The sequence below is a fragment of the Glycine soja genome, chromosome 18 (genome assembly GCF_004193775.1).
Source record: "Glycine soja cultivar W05 chromosome 18, ASM419377v2, whole genome shotgun sequence".
Taxonomy (NCBI): Eukaryota; Viridiplantae; Streptophyta; class Magnoliopsida; order Fabales; family Fabaceae; genus Glycine; species Glycine soja.
The window spans coordinates 49,764,177-49,780,393 of NC_041019.1; the positions used below are offsets into that span (position 1 = coordinate 49,764,177).

General features: G+C 29.4%; 1 protein-coding gene across 1 annotated transcript; it reads right to left on the reverse strand.

Moving 5' to 3' along the window:
- Nucleotides 1–625: 625 nt before the first annotated feature.
- On the reverse strand, nt 626–5,432 carry LOC114396125 (protein DETOXIFICATION 53-like). Its single transcript, XM_028358020.1, has 3 exons — nt 5,299–5,432; nt 4,504–4,694; nt 626–2,302 (listed from the first exon to the last, which is right to left on the reverse strand). Exons 2-3 carry the CDS (start codon nt 4,633–4,635, stop codon nt 917–919), a joined length of 1,518 nt encoding a protein of 505 aa, XP_028213821.1. The 5' UTR covers nt 4,636–4,694; nt 5,299–5,432; the 3' UTR covers nt 626–916.
- Nucleotides 5,433–16,217: the final 10,785 nt, after the last annotated feature.

The window sequence follows — 16,217 nt, forward strand, 5'->3', positions numbered from 1 at the left end:
TCCAGGGCCCGCCACTCAAGACCTTCTCCCTGTCTACCTCTAAGTCAAAACTCACCATGTAGTACCCATGTGATATGTCAATGATATCAAAACCCCCATCCAATTTTCAGAGTTGATACACCTTCTTCTTCATCAACGTGAATTCGATACTTTTGCTCAGCAGTTTCATGACTAGACAATTTAACCAGGGCTTGCACAAATGATCAAAGGCTTGTGCTGTGATAGAGAATTTCGAGAACAATCTGTCGTCCCCCTCGAAGTCCAACGACATTGCACCATCCTGAATCAAGTTTCGAGGTTGGGTTAACGTAGATAATCTCCCTCATTACCTTGTCACTGACTATGGCATTGCCACTCCTCACCGCCGCGTCAGTATCAGGTGGTTCCATTGGCACCATCGTGGCCTCTTTCATGAATGTTTAGCTCTCGCTATCTACCTCTGTCTTGTTTACTTACTAATATTTTTTGGTCTTGGTTAATCAAAGTCTAATGACAACTTGTCGATTATCCATCCTTATTAATTAATATTATCAATGAAATTAAAACAAAATTATAAATAATAATATATAATTAGTCACAAATGTTATACTCAAAAGATCCTATATATATTTATAATGGTTGGGGGAATTCCATAAAATCGAGTGTGGATCATGAGCTCAGGTATTTGTACCCACCTAATTATGATGTATTGTTATTTAAAAAATTCATCATGCGTGAATGAGTTCACTAACAAAGCTTTTCTTATGTACATCTAATTGAATATTACGAAGAAAATATGTTCTTACTTCCTACCATAATGAATGACTAATTAATGAGCAATGATGAGAAATCTCAATAACTAGAATTAATGCCTTGTAACTGGTCGTGTAGTTCTAGTGACTAGTGACTATCACTGCACAAAATTGATTTAAACATCTCACATATCAGAATCAAGGAACCCACTAATTTCCTCATCAGTTGCTTGAGCCAATTGCTCAGCTCTTCTACTTTGGTGCCCCCAATCCGTTTGAACCAACGTGTAAACCATCATACAAAAACATGAAATTTGCGCTGCCAACATTCCAAACCACAAGCCCCTCAATTGGTACCTGTGCATGAAAGCAGCAAAAACTGCAACCGGCAATCCAATCAAGTAAAAAGCACACAAGTTTATCCTTGCACCCACATAAGGCCGTGCAGTCCCAGACAAGATCCCACACGCAGCAGTTTGAGGCCAGTTTCCAATCTCACACAACCCTAAAATTGGAAGTATGGTTGTGACCATGTCAACAATTTGTGTCTCGTTTGTGAAGAGTTTCCCCCACACGTTCCTCACAATCAGCAAGAAAACAAAGGCTGAGAACCCTAATGCAAATGCAATGAAGAGTCCAATTGTGGCTGTGATTTGTGCACGTGAAGGTTGACCTGCACCTAAGGAGTGGCCAATTTGTGTTGTCAATGCAGCACTCAGTGAAAATGGGAACACATATAAGAACCCAGTTGTTTGAATTAGTACACCCATGGTAGCAACTGTGGTTTGTGGATTACTCAATAGGCCACATAGGAAGAGCATTATCTCATAGCACCACCACTCCAAGCACACTGAGATGCAACTAGGCAATGCTAGAGTTAGCAATGGTCTCCAATCATGGAAGGAAGAGAGAATAGTAGCACCTTCCCAAGGTTTTAAGGGTTTCTTTGACACAAGAAGATAAAGCACCAACCCTAGTATCATGTTTATGGAATTCAAACCTGTGGCTAATGCAATGCCTTTTACTCCTAACTCCAAATATGTAGCCAAGAAGTAGTTTATTGGAAGGTGTAAGATGGCAGCAAAAGAAGCAGCAATAGTTAATGGTGTTGTTAACCCTTGTGTTCTTAAAAAAGACCTTAAAGGGTTGAGATGAACTTGAGCAAGCAATTCTGGGATAGAGAAGACCATGTAAACTTGTGCAACTTTTGTGACTTCAGGGTCCTGCCCAAGCCAATGAAGGAGGGGTGCCATGTTGAGCCAAAGGAGTGAAATGGGGATGGCAACAAGGAGGAGGAGGCACAAGGTTTTGCAAAAAGTTTGGCTTAGAACTGACCATCTTTTTGCACCATATGCTTGGCAACAAATTGGGTCCATTCCCATGGTGAGACCCTTGAGGAATGAATTGGCAGTGATGTTGGCAAACCCTATTGCAAGTGATCCTCCTGCTAGCTCCACTTTCCCTTGGCGACCCAAGAAAAGCATGGAAATGGCGGATCGAGAGTACAGAAGCACGTTGGTCATCATCATTGGACATGCAATGTTGGCTAGTGATTTCAACTCTTCTTTCACCTGCATGCAATTCAAGTGCATATTTGATATACATCAGCAAAATGTGTTTTACACATTATGATGATAAATTAACAATAGCTTATTTTTACCAGTTTTGAATAAGAAAATTATTTTGAAAAAATAAGTGTTACGGTATATCATTACTCTTTCAAGCATAAACTCTCAAATTCGTTTCCTAAAAATTTGACACCAACACGTCAACATTAAAAATGTAAAACTTCTGTCCCATCTATGGTTATTTAGAGTTTTAAACCATAATAACAAAGATATTTAGAGTTTTAAACCAGTAAGAGCAAGTGCCGTAAAAGTGAAAAAATAGAAACAGCAATTAATTGCAGTCAACAGTAAAAAAGAGAGAGAGAGAGAAAAAAAAGTGACCTATATTGCACAAAAAAAGCAACACGTGTAAATGTGATGGGTGGCTGAACAATTTTTAGAATAATATAGATTAATTTCATCTCTAGAAATTATAAACGTGAGTAATATTAGTCATTTTTAGAGACTAATGAGCTAACTGTTTAAAAATTAATATGAACACTATTTGTCATTTTTAAAAGATCAATCACAAAATAAATATTTCTCACCTTATTTTTAAGAAAAAAAATTAAATTTGACTCTAATGTCTCAATAAACTAATTACCAAGAAAAACTCACTAGAAGTTTCAGACTCAAGTGCAACAACTGTATATATATATATAAAAAAATATTTATTGAGAAAATTATAAACTTATAAATTTTGTAAAAGGCATAAGAAAAACGGGATCACGTATCCTAAAATCAAAATGGGGAGTAACAGATGCTTTAGGATTGGGGGGGGGGGGGGGGGGGGGGGGGGGGTTGGTATAGTTTCAATTTGCACAAATTAATATACTATTGAGTTACATATATTGACTGACTCTTTTAAATATCACTAATGATAATTGCATTTAATTTATCATCATAAAATTATAGATTTTGATGAAAGTCGTTAAGTAATACGTACCTTAGTGTAGTTTTTTTAATGTTATCTGTATATATGTATTTAAAAAAATAAACCCTAAAACGGGACAAATTTTTGTTTGCTTTTTAATTAATTCAAATGAGTTTACCTTAAATTCCGTGAAAAAAAAATTCTAAAAGTAAAATACTACTACATATGCCAATATCAATATTGATTGCCTAAACGATACACATTGAGAGTAACAACAACGGCTTCCACCTTAAAATGTGGTTCTTGTATGATTCGACCAACTTAGCCAACTAGACGAAAGTTATGTTATATGTATTTCCAACCAATTTACTATTTTATAATCAAAGCCCTTGGTGCACTTGTGCCCACTACTTTCTCAATCCAAAATATAAAATCGAAAAAGCCATTTTCTATAGATGAAGAATTTCTAACATTGTAAGTTGTAACTCTCAGCTAATATTGGTTGATGGTTTTTTACTTTTTCTTTTTTGATAGAGAATGACTAATTGTTATGAAAATTGTTGTATGAAAATAATTAACAAAAGAGAGTGAACTAATGAAACTTGTTTATGATAAAAATACAAGAGTAGTGATAGAGTGAAATAAAAAATTTCCACAAGTATCTGTGAGGGAAAATGAAAAAATCAAGAAAAAGATTGGTGGAGACTATACTCTATTCGACAATTGGAGATGGAATGAGAGAAAAATATAGATATACAACATGTTTGGCATGCGATAAACCTTAAAAAAATTGCATAAAATACCGAAATGATACCAAAATTTAGTCAAATTTTCTTTAATTCAACACAAAATCAAACACATAATAAATTTTATTATATAATGTGATAAAAAGTAAAAGATAAAAAAATTACTAGTATATATTTAATAAAGTGTGTTGTATACATATGATATATAGAGATATCTATATATGCATCATGACTTGAGAAAATAACATGATGAAACCCTCCATCCATCAGCATCTTAACAACCATGGCCACGAGAGGCAGGAGCAACATATTAAAATAAATCTTTACAATGCTAAATAATTATTTATTATAATCTCTTTTCCGTACAACATTGACAGGATCAGTTTATTTTATTAAATTCTAAAAATTATGATATATTCAAACATTTTCACTTTTTGACCCAAAAAGGAAGAATAAAACAATCTTTTAAAAGTGGAATCATAGCAGCAGAAGAACTTGCAGTTGCAGAACAAAAACACACATACAAGAAGAGATATTTTACAAACCTCAGAGAGAGAAAGGGTAGGGAAAAGTGCCTTAAGGAATTGATGTAAGTGTTGATGAAGGCCTTGAATGAATCTGCCACAACAACCACAGTTTCTTTTTCCTTCACCATCACCACCTTCTGTGCTTCTCATTCTGTTGATCTCATGGTACACTCCTCCAACCTTTGAATTTTTCACGGGGTTATTACCATCTACAATTCCTCGAGATTCAGCACCAATTTCAGAGATTGATTAATAATGTGCTGACATATATTATAGACTAAACTAAACTATATTATTATCTTCTAAACATAGGTTATTTTACATTATTTCTTTTCTAATGTTTATTTCTCAGCAAAATATATATTTGTTATAAAAAAATGGACAATATTGTCGCTACATTAATTTGTTTATGTAAAGAATCAAGTGCTTATGTGAAAAGGTAAATTTAATAACCATTTGGTATGTTTAAAAATTTGGGAAGATAATAATTAATGGGCTAACTCTTGAGAATTAATTTAACAAAACTGGGAATGTAATTGGAAACGAAAGCTGATATATCGATCCTTCCAAACCCCCAAAGAGACGAAAAAGAATAACTCAAAAAGAAGTGAAGGCCTTAAAAGTGATGTTAAAGTAAAAAAAAAAAAAAGAAAGAAAAAAACTTGTTTGAAATGGAGTTAGCTTGTTTTTAATTTGCTGAATGCATAAAATAAGATTTTGTTGCCCATGGAGCTTGCTGTAATATCATATATAAATAAATATATAAAACAAAAAGAAATTAAAAAAAAAAAGACGAAGAAGATGAAACCAAACCTTTATATCCAAAAAAACGATGTGTACCAACATTCAAGGTTAAACAATGTGTAACTGCAAGAGAAGATGGATACTGCAGAAAGGTGATTGGGGACTCGTTGAAACAAAACCCTTTCCAACTCGATCAGTATTACTACAACCCCTAAACCTTGTTGTTTAATTTATACTCGTATTTAATATTGATTTTCCTTAAAATAATAGCAATTTGTAGCTCGCTTTTATTGTTTGCTTCATAGTTTTTATAAAACAATAATATAACCTTTTTATATACTTAATTTTAACTTACTTTTTGATCCAAAAAAAAACTTACTCATCGATCGTTTTATTAGGTAAAATATGTATAAGAAAAAAAAATTTATTAAATGAATTAATATGTGTACTCTTTCCACCGCTTGTGCACTTCTTTTTCCTCCTTATAATAATTAAACATTAAGTAGCAAGGCAGCAGTATCGTACGTATACCTGCAGCTATCAGTTAGTTGTCAATATACAATAGCTAAATTCAACTTAGAAATTAAAAGGGTAGGAACATGAGAAGCATGATTAAGAATTGAGCTATTAGCAGGTGATGATGGGAAGAACTGCCATGACATGAGACATGATCAAGTTGCAAAGTAAAGGCACGTGAAGGCTTCAATTAACTTCCTTAATTAGCTCGAGCTATCTTATTAATTAACTGCTTTCTAGCTCGTTCATAATGTACCCACATGTTTTGCCACTTGTGCCAATGGATTTCCTTTCATATGTGTTTGTCATTAGGTTTATGAAAAAACAAGTACGTACTGTATTATTTACGGCACAGTATACTGTATTTGTAGATTGTTGTGTAAATGTTTGTAATAGAAGAAATTATCATATTTAAACTTAAATTCGTGTGCTTAATTAATCCTTCGAGTTATGTGCTGCCATCACTCATTGGGATACTTTCCCACTGTCATTAATTTCTTTTTTAATATAATTTTGATAATACCTAATGCGTACGTGTTCAGAATTTTAAAAAAATACAAAATAGAATAAATATTACTATCTTTTTTCAAAGGATTGATAGAATATTAGTGTAACCTAAAAAATATGAAGTCATTAGTAATCTATCTAAAAACTTCAGAATATTTATATTAAGTTAGAGAAAATGTTAAAACGATCGGGAGTTCATGTGCGCATTTTGTATCCATGTGAACTCTTATTTATTAGTAATCTATCTATATGAAAAGATACATATTTGTTTACATATAATAAATTAAAATCAGATTATATTTTTTTTTATTTTAGAGACTAATTATCACAGTATTTTTAAATCATTTAAACTTGGATAGGACAAAATAAAGATATTCTCTTTTGAGAGAAAAATAGTTTTAAGAATTCATTGTTTGAAACCAAAATGTTTTCTCCGACATTTGACTCTCTTAACATTACTGATACTACCTCAATTTTTAAATATAAAACTCTTATATTTTTTTTATATAAGACTCTTTTAAAATTATTTTTCGTATTAATTATTTTTTATTAAAATACTCTTAATTACTTTATGATAAATATATTTTATCTCTTAATTATAAGGATTAGAGAAAAATTATAAGGGTAATTTTAAAAGAATAATACAAATTTCTAACAAATTTAATAGTACTAACTAAATTAATAAACTTTCTTTAAATGATATGAATTAGTTAAAAGAAACTTATATTTAGGAATAAATATAATAATAAAGAAGTAAAGGAAGAGACAAAATGAACACAAATATTTATATTTATTTTAGAAAAAGGTTTTCTCGTAGATGGACACAACCTAATCCAGAGTACTCAAGCAAATTGTATTGCTCAACTTGTCTTCCTAGGTCAAAGAGATGACTATTTATCATCATTTACTATGTGTATCCTCTCTTATATTCATGAGTCAATGCATTATGGCATTTCAAAATATTCTCCCATATCTCAAGATTCTCGAGGTGTGATTAATTGTGTCTATGACGATTTTATGGTGCGTTTAGGCCTCTAGAGATAATTAGATTAGACATAGATATGATGAGGCAAGGTTCGACTCAAGGCACGAATCGGAAGGGCTAAGCTATGGATTGGGAACGATCCAACCCAAAGGGTACACAACTCCCAAGCACGAAATGCGTAGAGACTAAGTCATTGAAAACGATAACCATCCAATCTGGAAGGTACACAATCCTCAAGCTTGGAGCGCGAAATGCGTAGAGATTAATTAAGTCATAATACTATAATCATTGACAATGACCAAGATTTCCACTATAATACAATTTACAAGAACCATGTTTCCACACTGTTACAAGTATTCTTTTTCCAAGCCTTTTTTTAGCTCAAAGCAACTATTCTTTTGCTTGAATCTCTAGGCACAAACATTAAGTGTTTTTTCAACAAACCTCTCTGGGCTCATGTTTCAAGCATAATTATCAAACTCTCGAGTTAACTTGTAAATTCTTTCGAGTTTACAAGTTCACAGGCACATTCTGAATTAACTCGTTAATAAACTTTTTTTTTTGGTAAACTCAAAGTATATTCGGTAGGCTCAAAATAGACTCGATAGATTTGAAGTACTCGGTAAGCTTGCTAATTTAAGTCTAAGTTTGTGGGATTAAGAAATTTAACCCAAAATGTTTGTATAATGTACTGCATTTTATTCATTTAAGTTATTTTATGGATTATTTAAGTGACACTTATCCTTTTTATGTTATTTAATTAGTGCTATCATTTTAAGAAGTAATGTTTTGTTATGGTGTGAACATTTTATTTATGTTTTATTTGGTGTGGTTTGAACTTTTCTAGTAGTGATATACTATTGGACTTAGTTGTTTTAGTATCATGAAATTTATAATTTATTATTTTATTTTATTATAGTGTTGAAATGATTAATTAATATGTTATTTATAGATATTTTATTATTTTTTTATATGAAATAGAATCTTATAAATCTACGAGTCAAATTTACAAAATTCTTATTAGCTTACGTAAACTTCGAATTTGATTACCTTAATTTCAACTATTCTTTGTCTCTCTATCCACAATACTTAAGTATTCTTTTAACAAAACTCTATAGGCTGAACAAATTAACTTTCTCAATTTTGTAAGAAAAATATAACATCCCAATTAAACTATCCTTCTATAAAGCATACGTACTTAATGATAATGTAACACTTGTGAGTACTTAATTACAGAAGTTATAGAGAAGTAATGTCCTTTTAAAATGAACAAAAATAAATATGGCTTTAGTAAATGTAGTTGCAATGATTGGGATCTTTAATATCCGCATCTTGTTGACTCTTAAGGCTTTATAGATGAACTTGAAAATGGTTGTTGACAACTTTTTCATCTGGTACACAAACTTTGGAAATAGTTGTTGACTCTTAAGGCTTTATAGATGAACTTGAAAATAGTTGTTGACTCTTAAGGCATTAAATGTTTTTCACATTTTGACATAAATATTTTAACAAAGCATTTATCTTAATTATATTCTATTTTTGTACTTTATCTGCATAGTGAGTAGAATTTTTCAACTTTGTACTTTTGGTACATTGATTTTGTCTGAAGCATTATCTTGTCGCTTTATTTGTGTCATATGATCAATCGCATCCTTAAGATTGATTTTAAAAGCACAATTCTACTTCCCTATGTAAATAGGTCTACTATTCCAATAGGAAAGTCTCTTCCTCACCTTTTACATACACTTGTAAATCTCTTTACTCGATTAAGTATCAAAGTATCTTTGCAAGTCACTCTCATACCATACTATCAAAATGTTTATTAGGATTTCAGTTGGGAGAGCTCAAAAGTATTTTACTCCCAAAGTAATAAATTCTTCTTATTTATATTTTGTGCATTGAAATTTATAAAATTAATAACTTTCCCAATTTTAATTCAAACATTCCCAAAGTTTAACAACACATTACAACACAATGATTGAAGCATATGTTATGCTGATAATCTAACTATATGAATTCTAAGTATAAGACAAAGACATCAAGTAAACATCATTTTAAACTTAGGTATAGACAATTAAACTCTAAATTTTTTTAAAATTTGTATCTAGCAACTAAAAACTCGACCATGTCAATTATGCTTTTGGCTTGACAAAATAAGTTCAGAATGTCTAATTTATTTTTTTGGTGTACAATAAATAACATACAAAAAGTGTTAGAAATACATTTTATAACACACTCTTTTAAACATGTATTTTTTAATTACTTAAAATTTAATCAAAATTATAAAATTAAAAAAATAATTAAATATGATGTGAGATTAAAAAACATATTTTTTAATAAATTTCAACTAATAAAAATGTGTTCAAAAGAATGTGACAAATAATGTGTTTCTAGTGTTTCTTGTAACAAAATGCAGATTTGAACTTTAAAGACAAATTCTCCATTATTAAGCTGACCCTAATAAATTAATGATAAGGTATAATTAAAATAGTACTTAGAGATTCTGTTTTAAAGAAAGAATTGCTCAAATTTTAATTGTTGATGTTTTTTTATACATTCGCTTGTTGATGCTTATATAGTGGCTTCATGGTGGAAAGATATTAAGCAAATCTATTTGATTAAGACTGAAAAGTTTCTTAGCCGTGAAAGTGGACTCTAAGTGATTTATAGTCCTTCTTTTAATGTTAATCATAATGGAATGGAAATTCACACGTAGGACAAAATCTTTTGTTCTGATTTTTTTGATAACTTTTAATGTTAACAATTCATCAAAGCCCTGATAACCAGTAAAAGTGAAATTATTACTAAAGAATGAATTTTAGTTTTAATAATTTGTCAATATTTAATTGAGAAATATTTAATTATATTGAACTAAATAAGAAAGGATAATAAAGAATATATAAAGTTGATAGAGTGGTTGAAAAAAGATAAAGAAGAAAAGAAGCAAGAAAAAGATCACATTCTCCAACTAATATTATTAACAAATTAACATTTATGGATAAAAAAATATAAAAAAAAGTTGCAGAATAATAAATTAATTCATTATGTGAATATGGATAGTATTATATCCTGCTCGCTTTCAATTGGGTGTCAAGACTTCATTTATATGCAGGAATAAAAACGAAATGATGGAGATCGCGATACTTTAGATTCTTTCCAATTATTCGTTTCGAACGCTTGCTTTGATTAATGTTTTGGTTCTACAACAACTAAAATTTATAATTTATAATAAATAAATATTTATATATATATATATATATATATATATATATATATATATAGAATATCTTCAATGAAGTTTTATAAATGTTATCAATTTAACTGTTTTTTTTTTAAGGGAAATCAATTGAACTGTTAAATTGTGTCATATCATCTCGATAATTATATACTCATTTGGTTTAAAAATTATCTTTTAAAACATAATCATCTTGTAAATTATTTAATGTCATGTGATAATCTTGAAATAACATTAAAATTTATAACAAATGAACTAATCTAACTATTTTTATTAGTTTTTTTTATAAAAAAAAAACAGATAATAGATAATATTAATAATTAGCCTAAGTATTGTCATAATACAACTAACACTTTCCCGTGGAAAAATGTTTGGCAAGGGAAGAAAATAAGTCAAGCCACTCGATAAGAGTCTACAACCCAACATACATCAAGTTGGGACGAAACCAAGCTTTTTATAAAAAGTAGGATAGACCAAGGTTTTTATTAAAGGTTATTTAGTTAAATAGGTTTGGTCCGAAGCTATTCAAATAGCCTTTTAGGTCTAACAGGCTAACCCATTTAAAAAATTATAAATAATTATTTATTTTTAGTATTATTATTATATTAAATGTATTATAATACATTAAAATCTTATATGTATTTATCTTTTTAAATATAAATCATGTTGATCCACATATATAGTTTTTTTTTTATTTATCATAGTATTGATACGAAGTTGTCTTCGCCGAAAGCAATGATAAATGAATTAAGCTGAAACTTTTAATTAAGTTTATTAAAAAATAAATTTGTCTTATTGTAAAATATATTTTAAAATAAGTTATCATATATGTTATATTAAATCTTAAAAATATGTTTATATCGTATAAATAAGTTAGATTTAATTGTTATAAAAGCTTCACATATATATTTTTATCTTTATCTTATTGTTAGATTATTATAAACTTGACCGATAAATAGACTTGTAGGTTAGACCAAGCCTAGGCTCTTAAAAAAGCCTTTGAAAGATAAACAGACTCAGGTCATGTTCTTGTAATCTAAGCCAATCTCAGGCCTAACAAAGTCTAGCTCAGCTCAACTTATTTTCACCCTTATGTTTGGTCATTGTGAATATGACACCCTCTATCTCACACATATATGTACTAATAATAAAAGGAATAAAAATGTGAAATTAATTAATAGTTTTTAAATCACATTTAAATAAAAGTCTTTCAAAAGGATAAAAGGCTCACATTCACTTTTCTAACATCATAATAAAACTTGTTCAAATAAATAATAAATCATCTCAGCTCAAAGCAAGGTCGTCCAAGACTTCATGCAATTTATATAGAAACCTATACTCCAATGTCACATCCTATCAAAGCTTTGTGTTCTCGTGTCCTCTAGCATGAGATTCTTCATAGTCATCCACCTAACCATCTACTCAATACACATGTATCTCACCATTCATCACAGGTTTAATTTGTCACTTACTCACAATTTGAATCACCATCTCATAATCTCAATATAATAATTTATATAAAATGTTTCTCACAACATTGGGAGTAAAACTCCTCAAACAATTCCACACAATCATATTAAAATCAATGAATCAAAATTATAAGTCAAAATACAAAAACACCAAGAGCACTCAAGTTCATCTACCAATTCACATCAGAATATCAATTGGTCCGTCAAACACAACAATATTGTATTTATAATCATAAAGGAAAATTGTAATTCAATAAACATCTCAAAATAAACCTCAATTTAATCCTCTAAGAATCCCTACACATGTTCATTCTAACCCCAATTGCGATAAACTCATCCCTTACCTCTAAGCGGACTCACGTGTGTATTCTGACAACGATAGCGGCATCCCTAGCAATTTCCTCATATTCTTTTAGTTTTTCCTCTGATTTACTCTGATAGGGTTTTCAAGCGTTAGAGAAAAGGAGATGAGATTAAAGTCTTCATTTTGTACTGTCTTCGTGCGATTCACTTTTCTATCTCCCTGATTATTATTTCACAAATCCCAACGGTTATGTTGTGAAAATTTGAATTGAGAACTAGGTATCTAAATTTCACAATGATCCAACGGTTAAAGAATCCGCGATCATAGTTTTACTAGACAGGTTTTGAGGCTCTATGGGAAAAAAGAAAGCTACGATGCGAAGGATATTTCTCTTAACTTCGACAGTTTTTCGCAGTTTTCAACGGTGAGAATGCTTGGAAATTATTTTTGAACGTGGTGCTGAAATATCACAACGATCCAACGGTTAACGAGTCCGAGATCGTCATTTTACTAAGATAGGTTTGAGTATATGCGCGAAAAGTAGAGGATTTTGGGAGGGAAAGAGAGAAAACGAAATTAAAAGGAAGATGAGGAGTATATCGTCAGTCTAAAAACTTATCTTATAACTAGGTACTCACAACCTATTATTTACTCTATTTATCTATTTTTATTATTTTATAAAAAGGATCTCTATTTTATTTTCTATCAAATGAATAAATCAAATATTTTTTTATTCTCCTTTAAACCATTATTTTAATACAGTTATTTATCCTCAATTATTTAATTATAAAAATTTCACCATTTTCTAAAATTCTATTTCTTTTTTTTAACTAAAAAACCTTTTTAATTTATTTACGAATAAATGAAATATTCCAGTGAACATTTTATACAAAGGAAAATAAGTACCCATTCATGACTAACATATAACATCAAGAATTTCATGTACTCAACATCAAGAACTATTTTTTATTAGTATTGATGAATTTATGGCAAATTAATTAACAATGTAATTACTTTTATTAGTATTATTGAATTATATAATTATTTCTTACATAAAACTAAAAGTAGTAGTAACTATTCCCTCTAAATGAATTCCATAGGAATAGATATTCTCTTCCTAACTATAGGTTTTGTTAGTTTGCAATGGATCTTGGACTAGTTTTCTCATTTTGTCTGTTTTCTTATATTTTAATGCTATATGAGGTGTGTTCTTGCTTGGAGGTTCTTGGGAGGGTGTTAACCTAGTTAAGATGCTCCTTTTCAAGCCGGTTCATATCCTTATTCAATTAAAAAAAATAACATTTCCTCCAAACTCATATATAAACAAATATAACTAATTTTATTCATATTTAATTATATCATTCTTAAAACACCTTTCATTTAATTACAACTCCATGATTTTATTTTATCCATGATATCAAATTTTAATTAATAACATTTTAGGAATAACATTATTTTTTATTATTTGAGATTAGTAAATTAAATGATTTCAACTAATTAACTTTTTTAATCAGGCTAAAAATTTTCTTATAAGAAATACTAGGAATATATTCTTTCAAACACATTTTTTTATAATAGTTAAAATATTAAATAAGATAAGATTTTGTGAGTCTCACATTATTATTAATGATTTTTTTAAATTTTTTAATTTTTAATAAACTTTTATCAATTAAAAAATATATATTTAAAAAAGTATGTTAAAAAATATATTTCAAACATTTTTTTATGGAGGTATATCAGTATAGAGGGAGTAATAAGGGACTACGACTTCACTTATTGAATCATTAAATCTTCAAAGTGACTTAAAGTTGGCATGTGAGACAAAATCATCAAATCTACAATACAGCCTCAGCATAGGAAACATATAGGGAGTATTTTTTTTTTCTTCAGTTATGATCCAATAGTCAATTATTGTGTCTACTAGATCCACTCGTGCACTTTTTATAGGCTGAATAATGGAGCCTATGATATGTTTCCCAACATGGTTTACATCGATAGATGCATCTCATGAACTTCATAAATTATTGGGAATGTCTCAGTGCTATGGACCTAATATATTGGTTGCAGACGTAGTAGAAGGAAACTAATAGATTGGTCCTGGTACGAATATGTGTCCACAAAAATAGTGTGAATGTTGGTATTTTACTATCTACCGTATGCGATATTCGCACATTATTTGGTATATTAAATTTAAATCCAAAACAAAAGCTCATGTTATATATAACCTTGTAACTTTACGCTTAAACTAAAAACTACATCTTGGTGATAAACTCTTTCATCTTAAAATTAAAAGTTTTACTCATGTGTCTAACATCTTTGTCATTGTGATAATGTTACATTTCCACTGGACATGATAACCAAACTCATATTAATGGGTATTTTTTTGAATTTATTTCGACTTTGATGAGAGAAATATTCGAGTTGAGTGGGTGTGAGTTTGAATTATCCGGTTTTTTTAATCAGGGTCAAGGTTGAAGATAGGGATGTCACTATTCGCCCATTACTCGTATCCATACTCGATTCGATGATAAAATTATTAAAATTTTATTTATTAGTTGTTAATTTTATTTTAAAATTTTTACATAATTTAAGATTTTTTTTTACGATTTTTGTAGACAAGTGGACTACAATGAATTCATTGATATATAAGTAGTTAAAAATAAATGTGTAACAATCAATTTATTTTTTCTAAAATCAAATTTTTAATATAATTTTTTTTAAAAAAAAAACTTATTTTACAAATCTGAATAGGGGAGGGGAGTGAAAGGGGATATTCGATACCTAACGCGTACGAGAATATGATAATAAATTTGAACCCATCGAATATCGGAAACATGTACGAGGATATGTTGGAAAATCAAGATCGTGGATTGAAGAGACAATATCCGTCTCCGTCCTATCCCATTGCCATGTTTAATTGTTACATGGTTGATTTTCAATTTTAATTTATCAATTGTGAAATATGATTTGCTAACTATTTCTAAAAACTTATTATCATGAATCTATTTGAATTAACTTTTAGAAGATAAAAAATAAGAAGGTAGTAGAATAAATTGAATTTCTTGTATAAGCTAAAATCAGTAAACTTTGAATATTTATAGAAATTAAGTAAATAACTTTATTTTAGCTTTTGAGAGAAAGTCAAGTCATTTTATTTTTTATATGTTTTCTATAAATATTTTTGAAAAAATTTATCCAAACAAAATTTATAATTAAAATATAAAATAACGCTTTTGTTTAATTACAATGTGGCTGGGTACGTAATGAGTGATAAATTCATATCCGTGAATTTTATTTAGATAAATTTAGAAAGGAAAACTTGAATTTATGGGTAGAATATTTGGATTTAAGAATTTTGCCATATTTTGTGATGTTCTAGGAATAGATGTGCTTCAATTGAAAAGAAGTGCTACTAACACTTTTTATTACTACTGTTAGCTAAATTTTGAAATTTGAAATTTTGGTATCTGTTAATACTTCTTACAAGTATTTAATTTTTTAAAAAAAAGACAAAATGATAGTAGTAAATTAATGATAGAAGAAAGGCATTGGGAAACCACATGGGGGTGATCAACCAATTAATCTCATAGAAGTACATCAACGCCATTTGATAATGGCCAAAACACAAACATCAAAATAAATATTCATGACTACACAAAGAATATGTCATGTTCCCGTAAAAGCCTATCACCCCACCTTGCCTCAAAATAAACCCAATAGTATAAACGATGCATGTTGTTCCTTTTCCAACACACTAATAGTCTGTTGACCATCAATTCCAAAACCCTCCCTCCCCAAAATGACCAACGAAACATCCTTGACATGCAACACTACACACTGTACAACCATGGCAGCAATGGAAAGCCTTTCCCTCCTAATTTTAACATAAAATGACCATGCATGTTTTTGTCTTATTTGATGAATATCTGATTTTATATTTTTTAATAAATTTTAACTAATAATAAAATATGT

Bases quoted from the DNA above. Each gene is read 5' to 3' on its own strand.
- LOC114396125 (XM_028358020.1), bottom strand. From the start codon at position 4,635: ATGAGAAGCACAGAAGGTGGTGATGGTGAAGGAAAAAGAAACTGTGGT. The intron at 2,303-4,503 runs GTTTGTAAAATA...AATTGCATGCAG, and splicing joins CTACCCTTTCTCTCTCTGAG to GTGAAAGAAGAGTTGAAATC.